Source organism: Salminus brasiliensis, chromosome 17 (genome assembly GCF_030463535.1).
Source record: "Salminus brasiliensis chromosome 17, fSalBra1.hap2, whole genome shotgun sequence".
Taxonomy (NCBI): domain Eukaryota; kingdom Metazoa; phylum Chordata; class Actinopteri; order Characiformes; family Bryconidae; genus Salminus; species Salminus brasiliensis.
The window spans coordinates 3465047-3484643 of NC_132894.1; the positions used below are offsets into that span (position 1 = coordinate 3465047).

Sequence of the window (19597 nt, forward strand, 5' to 3'; positions counted from 1 at the left end):
AAAGATAAATATATATATTTTTTGCCTAATTAAAAAATACTGGCCATTATATTATATAAAGTTACAATTATGGAGATGCATTTTTTTAATATATAGTGCTTAAACTACTGAATCTGAATAAATATGTATGTTTATTATATATATATATATATATATATATATATATATATATATATATATATATATATATATATATACATACACACACACACACACACACACACACAAACACACACATATATATATATTAATCATCAGGATAAATCAGGATAAAAGGCAACAAATTATGTCAAAAAGGGAAAAACTGAATGTACAGGATATGTGCGTGTGTTCACACTGTTGGGTATTCATGCGTGTGCTGAATGAATCCCCCTCTGGGAGCAGCGCAGTCCATTAGAAACACATATTCAAATCTACAAGACAGCCCAGCACACGTGGGTCCATAAGTGTGCATATGCCTTCATATATTTGTGTATATATGTATATATGGATATGGGTGTGTGTATGTGCACTCATGTGGCCTGCTGTTGTAATAAAGCCCTCTGCATAGGCAGGCTTGGAGCAGATGGATTGGGGGGGTGTGCTCCCCTCCCTGCACTGGGGCCTGTATTCCCCACTGAGCCGCTCGGGCCTTGCCAAAGCCTGGATTTTCATGTAAAACTGGCCTGCCTACAATAACCCTGCGCTTTGGGCTACGTCCCAGCCAGGAGCGCCCGCGCTGCCAGGTCCAGCGCTCAGCAGTAACAAGGCAGATGGCTGGGGCTCAGCACACGGCGGGCAAAGAAATAAATAACACAATGCAAAGGGAGGGAACGCTGCCTCTGCCGGCCAGCTGGAGCACGCACGGACCATGGGGCTAGTTTACAAGCCTGGACCACAGGGCTTACGCGCTTGTGCAACGGCTGGCACCTCAGCAGCCGGGACTCACGTTAGGTCCAGGACAGGTAGTCCAGGATGTCCATGTGTTAAGTGTTCACACACATGCTGTTTTCCAAAACTGTGTTCCAGGGAATTTGTGGAATTCTTTCGGGCAGCGTTTAAACGGCCACGGCGGATCAGGGAAAGCTGTTAGTGGAAAACGACAATTACCTCACAGGCTGATTACAAAACACACATACCTCTGATGATGGTCAGCTTGGCCTGGACGCTGACCTCGCCCTCGCTGTTCTCCGCCACACACTCGTAGATGTTCTCATCGCGAGGGGCCCGCAGCGGCTGGATGCGGAGGACGGCTCCGGCCCCTTCGTCAAACTCTATGGTCTGTGGAATGAAAGGCGTATGGTCAGAGCACTGGAATTGGGGATGGAACCTGGAGAGAGTTGACCCTCAACACCCCAAAAAGTCAATGTTGCTAACTCAGAGCTCTCAAAGAACCCAGTCAGGAGCTCAATGCCTCTAAAAGCTCCCTCACAGGATGTTATCACACCAAATAGGTCAGATCTGAATAGATTAATTACTAAATTAATTAATAAAATAAAGATTTTGGCCTAAAAAGTACTTTTTAAACTCATTCATGGTGGAGGGATACATGGAGAGAGCTCTAAGACAAAATAGTGGCTTAAAAAAAAATATATATTTGTTAAGACTGATCATTATTTTACTACTATCAACATTTCATATGGAGCTAAGAAGACACGTGTAGGTGTGGACAGTTCAAAAGGAGGCTACATTTGTGCTATTGTCAAAGGCGACGCATGGTTCCATTCACCACCACTGTAAAGAAATCAGAGTCGGTACGTTTCTCTACAACGAACCTCAATTTCAAATCCAACCCCCCCCCCAGTCTGTCTGTCTATCTCAAAAACTGAACAGTCTAGCAAACTCGAACAACCAGTGGAGTTCCCCTTTAATGCATATTAACAAGTGTTCCCTTATAAGCGGAAATATTATAAACAAAATAATACAAACTAAATACTGGACTTTTTAAAATGTTTTTTTTATGTTTTTTTGAGGACAACTAAAATAAACTATAATTTTATATATATATATGCTTCAGATTTGGTCCAGATTTCTGATAAACGAGGCACTTCCTTTATTATTAAATTATTGTCAAATTATTTTAATTAATTTAATTAATTTAATAATTATTATTCATCATTCTGGACACATCCAGATTCTTAATTCTTTATATTAATCAATAAAATTAAAAACCTTTAAAGCATCATATTGGATAATGTTATATACACCAGCAGCCATAACATTAGTACCACCAGCCTAAAATTAAGTGGCTCCCACTTCTAAGGAACGGACTCAGACATCCCGGGACATCTTGTACTTATTGACAAATAATATTGAAAATATTTATTTCGTATTATCCATTGAAGTCTGATTCCAAACTTTTGATTGACTGGGCGTGTTTACCTGATCAGTCCTAATATAGTGATGCCCGTGCCAAATGCCACACACACACACACACACACACACACACACATGTAAAAATGTGTTTATTTAATGAAATATTGATTTCTCATTAGGTCATTTTCTTGGTAAGCTTGTCCAGCCTAGCAACTGTTTCCGTTGGATTTGTGGGAGGGGCCTGGATATGTCGGTTCTAGTAATAATCATCTTATGAGGTCATGCAGCCGTTTCCTGCACGTGACTGACTATATAAACTCGACTAGTGCTAGTAACATTATTGACTATTTTTTAGATTATATCCTCCTCTATTTTACAAAAACATCCTCCTGAATTCTTCTCATCGCTAAAATCACGCATGAGAGCACTGTGAGCATTGCGAGGGACAGTTAATTAGTTTTTATTTCACGCTAATACATCTGATGTTCTCTCTAACCAAACACCCAAGAGAATCAATAGCGGCTGACGCAGAGACGTGCTGCCTTTGTCCGCCAGTGGCTAACACCACGGGTCCTTTTTTTAACTGCTAGTTTGCAAGGCGACGCTAATGAGAAGCAGTGCGGCGAGCGCACGCTGGCCTACGAGTGCGGAGATCAATATCAAAGTAAAGGCTGGAAGGGAAATCAAATTAATTCGAGCCCCCTCATAAAGCCACTTTTAAATGAAAGGAAGATGATAATTTGAGCCTGGGTTTTGCTGCACCCTTGGGTTTGCACCACGCGGCGCAGGAGAACAGACGAGGCTGGGTGATCTGCCTTTTCTTTCCTTTCCTTTCGTGGCTTTACTGAGTCAGGTTTTCCATCTTTCTTCAACGTTGATGGCATGGTTAGCGCTGAGCTAGTTTTAATTAAGGCTTGCTGAGCATCAATCAAGGCTCTACAGCTGCCATCTGCGCTCTGACAGAGGAACACAGCAAACAAACATCAGAAATATGGCCCAGCTTGTCTCTGCGCTGAGCAGAGCAGCAGCTAACACCGACATGTGCTAAGACTGGAAATCACATTCGCTAGTCAGGAAGTGGCCCAGGGTACAGGATTATGCTGGTTCGCGTGCTACAGAGATGGTTTTGGCTAATGATGCTGAAGGGAAATACAGATGCAGGGTGCTAGCGACGTGTACGAAGAGTGTTTATTACGTTATATGGAATACAGTGCTGATGCATCTCTAAAATCATGCTAATATGCCTTACGCTAAGCTAGCAACTTGGAAACTGCTAACACTGTCTCTCACAGAACTTCCAGAAGACCTACAGTGATGTTCATACTCTCAAAAGTCCATTTCTAATTATGTTGGTGGTTAATCTTATATGTAACACCTTCAGCTCAGCTCCTGAAGCCCTAACCAATGGAAGAGCCAGTAAGTGGATACCATAGGGACAGAAATACACCCCCCACCACCACCTTGTTTTTAGTAACACAGGTTAAAAGTGATGAAGAGAGAGAGCGTGTCATCTACCCACCCGGACAGAGCACTGTGCCCTCTCCGACTCCAGCCGCTGATGGCAAAGCAGAATTGCTCAGGATTTGACCTTGCGACCTCTGGGCTATAGTGGTAGCGTATGAGACTGCAGAGCCACTCGGAGCTCTTGGGAAATCCCGATTGGACAATTTCCCATTAGCCAAACCTTATTAGTAGTGCAATAAGAGGAGCTCAGCTACTAATGCGCTAACACTATGGTCCAAGGTCGCGAGCTGGAAACCTGAGCCATGCCGATTTGCCATCAACGGCCGGAGTCGGAGAGAGCACAATTGGCCGTTCTCTCTCCGGGGTGGGTAGATGGCGCTCTTTCCCCTCATCATTCTTAAAGTGATGAAGGCCGGCACAGGCGTCTGTTAGCTAGGGTGGCGGAGCTGGGGGCAGTCGCGAGTCTGCTGCCTGCTAACGGTCCGAAAAAAGAGGCGATGGACGACTTCGCTTGTATGAATCGTGTGACAAACAACAAATAAATAAATTATTAATTAATAAATAACTCAAATTCACACATACAGACTCCAAACCTGACTTGCACCAGGAGATTTACCCAAAACACTGAAATAAGAGTTCCCAAATCTCTCCACCTCAAAGAGTGGTTCCAAAAGGCTCAGCTGTCAGTCATCTAAAATGTCACACTGGTGATAACCAATAAGGCATGGAAAAAAAGCAATAGGTGGACGAGGCCTCAGTTCTTAGCCACACACACTGCACTGGACACTTTTGAGGACACTGAGACACTTTACCCACACCTGGACACTTTATTATACTACTGCTTCATCTCATATTGTGATAAGGTAAAGGAGCAAGTATCTGTCACTGTACAGCGAAACGTTCCTCAGCATTTGACACATCTGTGGTAGTGAACACACACACACTAGTGAACTAGGGGCAGTGAGCACACACACACCCAGAGCGGTGGGCAGCCAACTCCAGAGCCCGGGGAGCAGAGAGAGTGAAGGGCCTTGCTCAAGGGCCCAACAGTGGCAGCTTGCTGAGCCCAGGTATCGAACCCACAACCCTGTTATCAGTAGCCCGGTGCTCTAACTGCTGAGCCACCACTGCCCCAGATTAGATTGCTACTACTTTATTTATTTATTTATTTATTTTATTTCTCTGCTTTCCAACCTTTCCTCTTTATGTCTACCCGTCTTATATTCTAGATATTTTTTATTATTCTTATTTTATTTATTCAATAATTGCTTCTGAGATCTCAATTTCGTTCCACCCCATGTACCACAAGCGACGCGAATGACAATAAAGTCTCCTTGAATCCTTGTATCCTTAATGGTCAACAGAAAGTCCTGAGGGTTCCTCACTGAGGAATGGAATGGGCTCAAAACCGAGCATTAAAAATAAACATCCATGGTGCTTCTTGAGAAGTCTCTATTATACCAAGGCTCTGGACAAAAGGTACTAAAGGCCTCCGACGGATGTCAGAAATTACAGTCCGTTCGGTCCGTCGCCCTGTTCTAATAAAGGCTTAGGTGTTAGGAGATATTTTTACGGAATGACATTTGCCGTCCTTGAGAACGTCTCAGCCGCTGATCCGTGCCTCACCTCGATGCGTTGGGAGTTGACTCGTTTGCCTTTCTTGTTCCATGACACTCTCGGCTTGGGGTCCCCTGTTGCCTGGCATACGAAGGAGACCACGCCCCCAGAGACGCCAATCATGTCTACCGGAACCTTTGTGAACCTGGGCGGAGCTAGACAACAGAAAAAAAGGACAACGGGAGAGAGAGAGAAAAAGAGAGAGAGAGAGACACAGACAATTAATGTTCTGCTGCATTCCTGAAGCTAAGCTAGGACACTGCAAGGCGGTTGGATCAGCAATAAATTAAACAGCGTAGCGGCAATAAATTAATGGGTGCATGTAACACCCCCCACCCCCCACACACACACACAAACACACAAACACACAAACACACGTCAAAACAGTTACTGGAAGTGCACTCGAGCATAAAAGAGAGGCAGAAGGGTCTGGAAATGAAGTGGGCTACTGAGTTTCTCATCTAGGTAACGGGAGGCCGGGAGAACGGGTGGTGGTGGTGGTGGTGGTGGTGACGATGATGGTGATTGGAATGAGGGGGGTGGGGGGTGGGGGGCTGGACCATCTTGTGCCTGAACAGAAATGACTTGTAGAAAAAGGGAAGCCTCCATGTATCAACATGGCAGTCCGTAATTACACTACAGACAATCTGCACACCGGCATGCTGACGCCATGAATAATTGAAGGGAACAATGAATAATAAAGTCCCAGGCCTTCTGTCTTGATTTTAATGCCCCGTCACCGCATGCACTGCGAAAAAACTCACACATGTCCCTCATCTGCCCTAGCAGATGCTAACTAATGCCACCCGGGGACCATATTTATCAAGGTCTAATAAAAGTCAAGCCCTGATCTACTGTATCTTTTGGGCTGTTGTTGTTTTTAAATGAATTAATTCATTTTTTTTCAATATAGCACAAAATAAGTGAAAATAAGTCTTTGAAGTTTATGTTTAGAAGTGATTTAAACAAAAGAAATGTATTAATAACATTCTTACTGATCTTTTTTCATTTTTAATTACAATGTCATAATAAATAGACCAATAGAAACGCCCCAAAATGACTTAAAATAAAATATTTTTTCATCGACTTTCATTGAAAGTTGAGCATGTTTTCCCTTCTATTGTAAAATCAATGTTTTTTAAGTGGATCAAATGTTCATTTTTAAAACTATATATTTTTATTAATTCATGTCAAGGCATGTCAGAGATTTCAAAATCAGAGGCATATAGAAAGAGGCGTATCATGAAAAGCCAAATACTTTTTGTAAATATAGGGGTTTGCCATAGTGTCCACACTAAACGTCCTCACTAACTAGCTTTAAAGTTGGACAAAAGTATTGGGACACACCTCTTCATCATTGAATTCAGTCCCATTGCCACCACATTAGTGAAAGAACGGGAGGTTCTGAAGAGCTCACTGAACTCCAGCGTGGTTCTGTATGTAATAGGAGACACCACTGCACCAACAACAACAAGTCAGCTGGTGAAATTTAGACCTTCCCTCCTAGATCTCCCTCCATCAGCTGTGAGTGGTGTTATTATTGAACAGTGGAAGAGTTTAGGTGGAACAGCTCACAGAGAGCAGCTCAGTGTCCACCGAGAGTCTGTCAGACCACGTAAAGCTACAGAGCGGGGTCAGGGCCGAGTGCTGAGTTCAGAGCAGAGTGCAGAAAAGCCTCCAACTGACTCAATAACTGCAGCAGAGCTCCAGACCTGCTGCTGCTGCTGTTAGAGCTTAGAGCAAAGGCTCCATATTAATAATGTCATATAAAAGCTCCTGTAGTACTGTTTAGCCCCGCCCATTCCTGCTGAAGTTAGAAGGAATGTTTCAAAGGCAATACAGGCCCTCTGCATCCATTAAAAGCAGCCTGTTGAATTCTGAGGGTTGTTCAGCGGTCACGTCGACTAGCTTTGGTATACAAACCAACACAACAAAACCTAGGTCAGTAATCAGAGACACCAGAGACTGGGCGACAGACTTGGACAACAGGTACCCAGACTGCTCCATTATTATGCCCCTTTAATGGGGTCTGCTTTATCCTTCCAGCCCATCCAGCATCACAGAGGCTCAGCATACCCAACGACCACAACTCCTGCAGACGCTCCCGCCTTCAGCTTCGGCTTATCTTTCTACTTCTGCTGGGCAGAAGGTCAGCCTAAACACAACAAGGCAAGGGAGGGAGCTCTCTCAGGGAACTTGTTAAAATCCAGAAAGTGCACAGATACGAGGAGATGATCAAACGGGCAAGCAAGCACATCAGATTAATTATTAAGAGTCCGTGGGCTGAGCCGGCTCCACGGGCAGAGATAAACACACATGAAGGCGAGTTCCTGCATTTATTAGGGACAAGGAGAGAAGAGAAGAGATGGGATGGAGAAGAAGCCGGAGGATAATTCACGGTTCTTTCGCAAGTTCAACTTCTAGCGCACACTCCCTAAGCACACAAACACACACACCCATACACACACACAAACACATGTGTGCGGGTGCTCGTTTCGAGTGTTGTGAGTCATAATTCGTATAACTTAAGGGATCAAACATGACCACGTCACTCTTTGATGTCGTGGCGCTACGAGGCTTTTCAGCTCTGTTGCCTCCTATGGGTATTAAGGATCATAGGCAGAAGGCAGAATAGACTAATCACAGGATGTCAAGCTGTAGGACACAATGCTGAAATGAGGGGTGATTAGATTCAGCGGATAGCCATTAGCCCCACAAATGTCCGAGGTATATTAGCGGCTAATGCTAACTGCAGTTTCCTGTGCTTCTCAGATGGCTCATCGACAATATGTCTTACCCAATAAGTCTCATCACAGTATTTCGAATTCAATACTGACAATAATCAGTTGATACTATATTGACAAAAGTATTGGGACACCTGCGCTCTCATTGTTTCTTCCAAAATAAAAAGTATAAATAAGGCTTTATCCTGTTTTTGTTGGAGTAACTGTCTCTACTGTCCAGGGAAGAAGACTTTCTGCAAGATTTTGGAGGAGCATTGCTGTGAGGATTTGATTGTAGTCGGGGAGTAAAAACAGAATACTGAAATTCAAATTTGCAACCAGAGTCAGTACAGCACAGTAGAGACTCGGAGCCAGTCTCGTCTACTCATTTGGTAGACCCACCCCCCGCCTTCGTCCATCCAGACCAAACGTATCCCAGACCGCCTTCACTGAGCTTCCAGCGTAGAAGGTAAGTGGACGCTCCAACAGTAAAAGTGTGGCTCATGTAAGTTCCTCTACAACTCAGCTCCTCCATGTACTGAACAGAAAGAGCTGTCCTGCAGATGACCGGCCTCTTCCAGCCAAGGCTGTCAATCACTTCACTTCTATGTGTAGCCCCGCCTTCTTACGATAGAGCAGAGTGAGGGTTAAAAACTGATTTCTGGGGTCAATATCAGCACAGGAAAACTAACGGAGAGATGGAAAATTGTCATAGAAACATAAGAAGATGGGCGGAGCTACATGTGAAACAGCAACCAGCCAGCAGAGGCGCTAGACCTGTAGTCCATTCTCGCGCGCTGTCCAGTCTACTGGTCTATGCTAGCACAATGTGCTGTGAAACTTTCCAAGCTGCACGAATACAACATCACTGGATAGCGTAACGCTAACTGCCGATACTGTTCTATCAGCTAACAGACGCCCGCAATGCTGGCATTGCTCTGAGTGACATGGAAGAGATGGAGGGTCATCCCACCCACCCAGAGAGAGTGAAGCCAATTATGCTCTCTAAGAAGCCGGTAGCGTCGCCTAGGATCACTCTCAAGACAACTACACTAATATTTTGCAGTTTTTCAATAATAATCTCCCACCAAAGGCTGGCATTATCCGCCGGGGCCCGCTGCCCGCTGCCCGCTGCCTGGGAGTTGGAGGTAGTGGAGGCGTGAAAGAGAGAGAGAGCGGAAGAAGGTGAGAGACGGGTGAAGGAGGGAAAACACAACACAGAGCAAAGAAAGAAACAAGCTGGTTTATATTCTATAGGTTAAGCTCTATGGCTTAGCCAGTGTATCTGTGTGGGCTTTGCCTGAGGCCACGCTTTAGCCCCAGCAGAGGCAATGACCAGCGCTGCCGTTAGCACCCAGCTACTAAACTAGCAGAGAAGCTCTAGACACTACGGGAGAGCAAAAACGCTCAGAGCTCAGAGTTCGCTATAGATTTTCTGACACTTGTTTCTGATGAGAGTGTATGAGCGTGTGTGTGTGTGTGTGTGTGTGTATGTCAGTGTAAAAGAGAATCTCCTGACAGGCCAGGATCCTTCAGCGGACGAGGAGAAGTGACAGAGCCACGTCCGTACGATTAACCTTTGCGCTGGCTGCCGGGCTCAGAGCCGGAGTACTTCCAGTCACTAGCTTTTCATCCGGCTCTCGACAGCAGGAGAAACCTGGCTAACCTGCACTAACAACAGAAACAGCAGACATGCTCACATACAGGCTGAATAGACAATACTACACTCACATTTATCACCAGTGACAACAAATGCACAAATGTTATGGAATAATATGTTATAATATAGTTTTATAATATACTTTTAATATAATTCATAATATCATTTAAATAATAATACAATTTATAATATAATTTTATCCTATAAAATAAAAAAAGTTAAAACAGCATTGGCTGATGCTGCAAATTTTACTACAAAGTTTTTTATCTGTATCGGATAATAAAACTAAAAGTTTCAATATTGTATCGTTCAATAATAAAAGTTTCAAAATCAAATCAGGCAATACTAAAAATGTCATAGATTCTTATGCATTGGCACTGGCCATTCGCCGATAATAAACATTTTCTATATTGCTACCAGACAATAATACATGTTTTAATATAAATATCAGCCGATACAAAATATTTTAAAAGTTTCTATATTGGGATTGCCCGATATTAATGTTTTAATATCAGTATCAGCCAAAACAAAAATGCTCATTAAGCATCGACACTGGTATTGGCTGAGAATAAATATTTAATATCAGTATCAAGTGTTTCTAAAAAAATCATTAAGTGTTTATATTTATATGAGGTGAATATAAAATATTTTTTATATCTATTTTAGCCAAAACTAAATCAAATTAGCATGGTACATTGGTATCGGCTTTAATATCAGTATCAGGTGATGCTAAAATGTTTGTATCTCTATTTGTATGAGCTGATATTACATATTTTAACATTGATGTCAGCCAATACAAAAAAAAAAGTTTTTATACTGGTATCAGCCGATATTAAATATTTAATAATTTAGTTTTAGTAATTTAGTAACCTTATATCGGTTAATACTTTAACAGTTTAAATTACTGATATTAAAGTTCAATATCAGTATATTAACATTTAGCATCACGCCAATCTGCAGTGCTGAGACTGGGACCCAGTCCAAAGTACAAGTAAAGAAAATACTGGTTAAATATTTATTTATTTTATATTAATTTTCATATTTAGTGTTTAATTTCTTCTAGAATGTTCTAATGTGGTAAATGTGACACTGCCCCCTAGTGCACTTGTTATAACATAAATAACTGACCTCACGCCACTGGTCTGTGGTTGGCGTCTTGTCCAATTAGCGACTCAAGCGAGTCTAAGCTGGACCTCTAAATGAATCAGACTGTGGAACATTGCCAGCTCTCTCCCCTGCTCTAAACAGCAGCGTTAAACCTGATATGGCTTATCTTGCCTATATTTCCCTCCCGAATGGAGGCTCCTGGATCCTGAATTCCGAGGCCGTTACTGAGCCGGAATCACATAATTAGTATGAATATCTTCATAATCAGTCCACGGTAATCAGAACCGGTCTGGACGGACGGAGCGCTCCGAAGGTGGCAGGGATTACTGCAGGACCGAACAGGCTTATACTTCATCTCTCCCCAAATGACACCCGAGAGCTGGCGTCTCTGAAGCTGACCTCACTTCACCCGTCCATTCTCTCGCCTATCTACCTCCCTGACATTTACAGAATTCTTAAGACGCTGGGCTTCAGGAGTCTGTCAGCTGAGCAGGAGATGAACGAGTGACAAGAGAGCGAGAGAGGGAGTTAGTGATAGCAGACTCTGTGGGATACTCAGGGTGCTGACCATCAGCAGCCGGCCTTGCTCTTTCAGGGGTGGGTTGATGGCGCTTCCTCCTCCCCACGTCATTCCTAGTGTGGTGCCGGTCGGCACAGGCGTCCGTTAGCTTTGCTTTGGAGCCGGATGCTGCGTCAGCGGCAGTTGGACCACCCCACCTCATCAGACCAACCCCACCCTTCCTCCCCCAACCCCCCAACTCAACTCAGGAATAATTGGGTTCGCCCTAAAAAGATCTCGGGATTTGAGCCGTACCTGGAGCTCCGGTTTATACCTGGCCTTGATGACAAGTGAGGCTGGAAGCATCCCAGTTAAAGGCTAATAAAGCAGGGGACTTTTATTTTGTAAAAATTTAGTTTAGAACGAGGGATGCTAGGCTAACATTGCTAAAAAAAAAAAAAAATAAATAAAATTTAAATCGTCTCAGTAAATAAATGCTATATGCTATAAATATCTCTCAAAAACTAAATGGACAAAAGTATTGGGACACCTGCTCTTTCACTATGCAGGGAATGCATGCAAGCTTTCTACTAGATTTTGGAGCATTGCTATGAGAATCTGATTGCATTTAGCGACGAGCGTTAGTGATGTCAGTTCCAGATCCCACCTCATCCCAAAAGTACTGGGTGCTCCACCAGTCCACAGCTCAGTGCCGTTGGGGGGCTTCATACCCCTCTACAATAAGATGGTGCCATGCTGGACACGAAGGCCCTTGTTTTATTTGCAAATGCATCGTCCTCTTTTTCGGACGCTCCATCTGCTTCTCTTTGGTAAGAGCAGAAGGGTGCGCTACCTTTCCACCACCTCCATTCGGTCGGCCTCTCACTGCCGGCTCTAATGGGTGGCTAGGGGTGACACGCGCAGTTAGATGACTAACACTATAATCGATAGAAACCTTTCGGGGCTGAAAAAAGGCCTCCATTATGAGGGGAATTAGAAAAGTGGAGGCGCAAAATGGCAGCCTATCAACATCATTTGCTGTTTTTTTCCAGCGGGGGGAGAAGGGAGAGAAAGGCGCTTGTTATTCTTCTCGTTTCCTTTTTTTTGGTTTAAATGGGCACCTTTCATGGCGCTGATTGGAGCTTATTTAAAGAGGGAGAAACAGAACATTTAGGCGTATTACGGGCGTTAGACGCTGCCGCCCCCTTCTTAAACGCCCAATTACAGAAACTCGCAGAAGCAGAGGGATCAGTGGGATCAGTGGGATCAGTGGGAAAGCTAAAGCTAAGATTTATGAAATATAGCAGGGTATGATAAAGCTACAATTAGAGAAATACAGCAGGGTGGAACGCTTAGTAAGATCTGTAAAGCATCGTGGACAACAGTAATGCTAATATTTAGCTAATACAGCAGGCTACGCTAAAGCTAAGATTTCTAAAATACTGCAGACAACTGTCTCTCTCTTAGTCCGTCTCACTCTCTCTATGTCTCTGTTAGTCCCTACCTCTCTCTCTCTCTTAAACTGTCTCTCTCTTAGTCCGTCTCACTCTCTCTATGTCTCTGTTAGTCCCTACCTCTCTCTCTCTCTCTCTCTTAAACTGTCTCTCTCTTAGTCCGTCTCACTCTCTCTATGTCTCTGTTAGTCCCTACCTCTCTCTCTCTCTCTCTCTCTCTCATTCTCTCTTAAACTGTCTCTCTCTTAGTCTGTCTCACTCTCTCTATGTCTCTGTTGGTCTCTCTCTCTCTCTCTCTCTCTCTCTCTCTCTCTCTCTCTCTCTTAAACTGTCTCTCTCTTAGTCTGTCTCACTCTCTCTCTATGTCTCTGTTAGTCCCTACCTCTCTCTCTCTCTCTCTCTCTCTTTAACTGTCTCTCTCTTAGTCCGTCTCACTCTCTCTATGTCTCTGTTAGTCCCTACCTCTCTCTCTCTCTTAAACTGTCTCTCTCTTAGTCTGTCTCACTCTCTCTCTATGTCTCTGTTAGTCCCTACCTCTCTCTCTCTCTCTCTCTCTCTCTCTCTCATTCTCTCTTAAACTGTCTCTCTCTTAGTCTGTCTCACTCTCTCTATGTCTCTGTTGGTCTCTCTCTCTCTCTCTCTCTCTCATTCTCTCTTAAACTGTCTCTCTCTTAGTCTGTCTCACTCTCTCTATGTCTCTGTTGGTCTCTCTCTCTCTCTCTCTCATTCTCTCTTAAACTGTCTCTCTCTTAGTCTGTCTGTCTCTCTCTCTCTCTCTCTCTCTCTCTCTCTCTCTCTCTCTCTCTCTCTCTCCCACACACACACCAGCAGCACCTTTGGCTCCAGTGTAACCAAATATAATTCATCAACTCCCAGCGCTCACCAACACCTGACCATCTCTATGGAAACAAATCTCTCTCCCTCTCTCTCCCTATCTCTTCCCTCTCTCTCTCGCCCGCTCTCAGGGATGGGTAATCAGCTGCTGTGAAGACTTCGCTCAGGAGCAGAAGAAAAAAAAAACAATCAGCTCAGATCTCGGCAGCAGGAGCAGGACACTGCAGGTTTTCATCGGGGAAAATCGATGATACACGTCCGCTCTAAATCTGCCCAGCTCCGTCTGTCTGACCGCAGGTTTAATCACGGCTCGGAGACGCTCCCGCCTCACTCGTCTGCCTCCCCACAGCACGTACTACGCTTGTGACTCTCACTCTCACGGTCAGCAGGAGGAAGGTTCCCCACATAGGGGGCGCTATAAACACTGAGGGAACTTTCCTTCATTCTGCGGTTGTGCCGATTACGTCTTGGGGGCGTACCAGGCTCTTAGAGATCACTTACGCGTCCTCTAGCTGGACCTTCACAGTACTATCTATTGGACGGCTCTTCAAAAAGGCCTGGGGGTTACAAGAGGTCACCGCGAAAGCAGCATCTGTCCCAGTGAAGGCCAGAGCACGGCCGTGCAAGCCGGCGAGCAATCTGAGCATGCTCACTGCCTCGTTCGTCCCCACAGAGCCCCGCCCCTCTCCGTAATGATGCCTCTTCTGCTCCTTTTCACTCTCCGAAATCCATATTCCACAGTCTAGAACACGCTTGGGAATCGGGGAAGTCCGGGAGGAGCGGTGAGAAGCGAAGCTTTAACGAGAGGGAGCCGGGAAAGGCACCCCCCCCCCCCCCCCCCCCAACACGCCATCTTAACTACTGCCACTCCTAATACAGCTAAATAACCTCCACTGAGACCCTTCTTCTTTCAGCACACAGAGTCTGCCTGGACCACCTTTACAGGTGGAGTGCGTGGAGTAAACAGACTGCTGTCTAGCACAGGTGTGTTACTGTGTCAATGTGCTGAGGAACCAGGGCACACAGGGTTTGGGGTCACGGTTCGCCATGGGTCTTGTTTTTTAGTTCGCAATTAATTGACAAAAGTATTGGGACACCTTGACAGAAATCCAGGGTATTAAAAGAGATTATCCTGCTTTTGCTGGAGTAACTGTCTCTACTAGCATTGCTGTCTCTTAAACTGTCTCTCTCTTAGTCCATCTCACTCTCTCTATGTCTCTGTTAGTCCCTACCTCTCTCTCTCTCTCTCTCTCTTTCTTAAACTGTCTCTCTCTTAGTCTGTCTCACTCTCTCTATGTCTCTGTTAGTCCCTACCTCTCTCTCTCTCTCTCTCTCTCTCTCTTAAACTGTCTCTCTCTTAGTCTGTCTCACTCTCTCTATGTCTCTGTTGGTCTCTCTCTCTCTCTCTCTCTCTACCTCCCTTTCTCTCTCTTAAACTGTCTCTCTCTTAGTCTGTCTCGCACAGGTGTGTTACTGTGTCAATGTGCCAGGGCAAAGGAACCAGGGCACACAGGGTTTGGGGTCACGGTTTGCCATGGGTCTGTTTTTTAATTCGCAATTAATTGACAAAAGTATTGGGACACCTTGACAGAAAGTAACTGTCTCTACTAGCATTGCTGTAAGAATGATCGCCACCCCACCTTATCCCCAACTCCTGAATCAACTAATCGGTTAAATAGCTGATTGATTGATTAACTGATTGATAGACAGCTGTTAGTGGCAGCCCTACTGTTTACTGTTGGTTTTCAATGTCAAATCCAAACCAATTAAACCCCTGTCCGTCCGTAGCCCCTCCCAGCCCTAGCACACTATGGACCCCCCCCCATAGTGGCAGCCTATCAGACCGCTGAACCACTCAGAGCCCTGCATGCTCTGCTGACGGCAGCCACTTCTAAGGGTTAACAGTTTGAAAGTGGAAATGGAAGAATCTGGTGTCATTGGAAAGTGTCCTGAGGAAAAGGGCAGCGGTGGACAGGGACAGCTTGAGTGGACACCTGCAGACTTTAGCTTTAGAGGGCTGTGAGAGAGAGAGAGATTTGGCAGTTTAACCAAAGAGATGACTGAGCAGACTGAGCTGAGGGTTCGGGAGAGAGAAGCGTCTCTTTTCCTTTCGGGGGCGGGTTTCATCTGCGCCTCATTAACTGATATTAGTGCATAATGACAATTACCGATTCTGATAATAGTGGCGGTGAAACGCTCACAATTCCAGATGAATTAATTAAGCCCAAGTCTGGGAGAGATAAAAAAAAGCAGAGACAGTGAGAAGCAACACAGCGAAAGCCCTCCACAATTCTGACAGCCCTCCGCAAAAATGCAAATAGACTCCAAAATAAGACACTGTGTTGATTCATTCGCTAAATTAAAATGTCATGATAGCTAAATCAGCAAACGTCCCAAATTCAAGGGGATTTAAAAAAAGAGTCTATCCTGCTGTTGTTGGAATAGCTGTCTCTACTGTCCAGAGATAAGACCACCCCAAACCACACCAGATAACAGACACCTGTGCCATCTACCATCTACCCACCCAGCCAGCTGTGCTCTCTCAGACTCCGGCTGCTGATGGCAAAGTGGCACCGCTCAGGATTCAAGCTGCCCCCCCCAGGTGGCAGGGGCACCGCTCCCGGGCCACAATGGCAGCGCATCAGACCACTGACGTCCCAAATCAAGGGGATTCAAAAAAGAGTCTATCCTGCTTTTGTTGGAGTCGCTGTCTCTACTGTGCAGAGAAGAAGACTTTCTAGGAATATTTTGGAGGAGCATGGATCACCACCTCACCTCATCATCCCCAACTCATCCCATCCAAAAGTACTGGATGGAGCACCACCACCACCACCATCATCATTCCAGAGAGCACAGTTCTTCCACTGCTCCACAGCTCAATGCTGGGTAGGGGCTTAACCCCCCTCTATAGCCCACGCCTGGCATTACACAATTGGGCCAATAGGTGCATCATCAGAGGCCTATTCTATTAATGGTGGTGTGTGCATTTGCATATCGGTGTCAGCTGCAATGAGCATTTCAACTAAAAGTAGCTGAGTGCATTCACTAGAAGGGGTGTCCGCAAACATTTGGACATATTGTTTTTTTCCACATGCTGTGAGGATGCTCAGAAGTGAAGATTTTTAAGAAATAAGACTAAGCTGGAAACAACTCCATCTTAAATCCCACTCCAACCGAAACAGGCCGGGAGCCGGCGGAGAACCCCGTCCCTTATCTTTTGTCTCGGTGAAGCTCGAGCAGTGGAAGGCTTTGAAGCCGTTTTATATTGGATAGTGCTCCTGTAAGCATTCACTACATTTCAATATCAAAGGACACCTGGCTGACTGCTGAATCCAAGAAAACACACACTCACACACTCACACACACACACACACACACACACACTCTCGCTTTCTCTCTCTCTCTCTCTCTCTCTAAGGCCACGGGCTTGATGGTTCTGTCAAACTACTCGGTTCTCAAACACCTGAAACCACCCGGCCAAACAGGCCTCAACTCGACGAGCTTCTTTCATACAGCGACAGGAACATAGCGGCTCGCCGAAAGCTCTCCTGACCCATTTTACTGACCGGTGCAGACGTCCAGCTCACACACTGCTCTAGACGCAGGTTGTACTCAGTAAAGGTGGGGCAAACATACACACTGTGTGTCCTATATGTCTATGTATAAGTTTGTGGACACCCTTTCTAATGAATGCATTCAGCCACTACTTTAAGCTGGTCTAGCCCCTGCAGAGAAGTACCAGACGTAGGCTGGAGGGGGGGAGTAAAGACCCACAGCAGCAATGAGCAGTGGAGGATTTGTGTGCTTGGAGAGATGGACGGTGCTCCATCCCATACATCTGGGATGAGCTGAGGTTTGTGATCATCTAACCAACATCCTGACCTCTCTAACGCTCTTGTTGCTGATGCAATCAAACCCTCACAGCAGTGCATGCTGCTCTAGGAGAAATCTAGGAGAAAGCCTTCTTCTCTGGACAGTAGAGACAGTTACTCCAACTCCAAAAGCAGGATGAATTTGAAGGCAACAAAGAAGGAGCAGGCGTCCAAATACTTTTGTCCATATAGTGTATGTTAGCATTAAATTTAGCCCTTTTCTGAATTCATTTCTTATGTACTATAGGTTCAAAGACTTCTGACTTTTTATGATGTCACCAGGCACAAGTGGGCGGAGCAAGTCAATAATAACCAAAAGGAGGTTGCAGACGAGGCCACAGCCATCCGTTGCCGGGAGTCCCAGGGAGCATAACCGGCCTCGCTCTGTGAGAGATTGAACGTGATTGATGATTCTCAGCAGTGTTGCGTACAAGCTTGTCCAACCTAGCAACAGTTGCTATGAAAGAACTCCAAGCACAGCTAGGTCCATTAGAGTTAGGAGCGTCCAACTAAGAGGCCATCTGCTGGTGACAGTGTGAACTACAGCTCTGGTGAGGAGCTTAGCTGCTTTCAGCAAATCTGGATCCACCAAGAATAAAAACTGAGCAAAAGAGAGAGAGGAAAAAAGAGAGAGAGAGGGAGAGAGAGAGAGAGAGAGAGAGAGAGCGCAAAGAACAGATCTGAAATAATAACGCCTTAAATAAACATCCCGAAACAACCTCGACAGAGTTCGCGGGCTGACGCTGAGGAGGGCTGAGAGGGAAAAATTCGGGTTGGGAATTTACAGTGGCAGGTTAGCTTTAGCGGGCGAGCGAAGATAGGGAAGAAGCAGGGGAGGAAGAGGCAGGTAATGAGGGACTTTCAAACCTTTTAGCAGCTAGCTTTAAACGGACCAGACAGGCAGAGAGAAGGAGGGCGAGAGAGGACGAGAGGGAGAGAGAGAGAGAGGAAGAGAGGGAGAGAGAGAGGGCGAGAGTGAGAGAGAGGGAGAGAGAGAGAGACATGGAGGGAGAGTACAGACGCTTTCCTAGGGGCACCGATTTTTTTTCTCCACTTGGCAGCTTCAAAGAAAAATGAATTATTGAAATTGCTCCGTCACTTTTAACCCCAGTCCATCAAAATTAGAGGTGTTGGCGAAGACGTGGTTCTGAACCGAAAATGTCGGGAGGGGGAAATCACTCCGCAAATAAATTAGAGGAAGATGCCAACGCAAACTGGAAAAGTGCAGATCCTGAAAGAAATGAAGAGAGATTGCAGAGCTTTGGCATTTCTCAGGTGATTGCAATGCTATACCAAGCGGCTGCTATGCTGTTGCTAAGCGGTTGCTAGGGTATCTCAAGTGGTTGCTATGCAGATGCAGGACCTGCAAGGCTGGTTGGTTGCAAGGCTGCAAGGCTGTACCTAGGTGGTTGCAAGGCTGTACCAAGTGGCTGCTTTGCTGTTGCTAAGTGGTTGCTAGGGTATCCCAAGTGGTTGCTAGGCAGATTCAGGATCCAAGTGATCCAGGATTAATCTGACTTCTTGAAGAAAATGTACAGTCCTAGCAGAGTAGCAATGCTGTAGCAAGCAGCTGCTATGGTGCTGCTAAGCGGTTGCTAGGGTATCCCAAATGGTTGCTAGGCAGATGCAGGATCCAGGTGATCCAGGTTATTAATCTGACTTCTTGAAAAAAAAGTACAGTCATAGCAGAGCTTAGGCATTTCCCAGGTGGTTGCAATGCTGTACCAAGCGGCTGCTATGGTGCTGCTTAGCGGTTGCTAGGGTATTCCAAATGGTTGCTATGCAGATGCAGGATCCAGGCGATCCAGGTAATTGCTCTGATTTCCTAAAGAAAATGTACAGTCTAAGCAGAGTAGCAATGCTGTACCAAGCGGCTGCTATGATGCTGCTAAGCGGTTGCTAGGGTATCCCAAGTGGTTGCTAAGCAGATGCAGGATCCAGGTAATTTCTCTGACTTCCTGAAGAAACTTCCTGAAGAGTGATCGCAAGGCGTACACATTTCCCAAGTGGTCGCAATGCTGTATCAAGCGTTGCTAGGGTAGTTGCTATGCAGCTGCTAGATCCAGGTGATT

At 45.3% G+C, this 19597-nt stretch overlaps 1 protein-coding gene across 16 annotated transcripts in view; it reads right to left on the reverse strand.

Moving 5' to 3' along the window:
• ptprsa (protein tyrosine phosphatase receptor type Sa) overlaps nt 1-19597 on the reverse strand; it is a 311006-nt gene that overhangs the window by 143258 nt on the left and 148151 nt on the right. For all 16 annotated transcript variants that reach the window (XM_072659946.1, XM_072659948.1, XM_072659947.1 and 13 more), the window contains 2 exons: nt 5386-5531; nt 1119-1260 (listed from right to left, as the gene is read on the reverse strand). In XM_072659946.1, coding sequence (XP_072516047.1) covers nt 1119-1260; nt 5386-5531 — 288 coding nt within the window. The remainder of the gene's footprint in view (nt 1-1118; nt 1261-5385; nt 5532-19597) is intronic.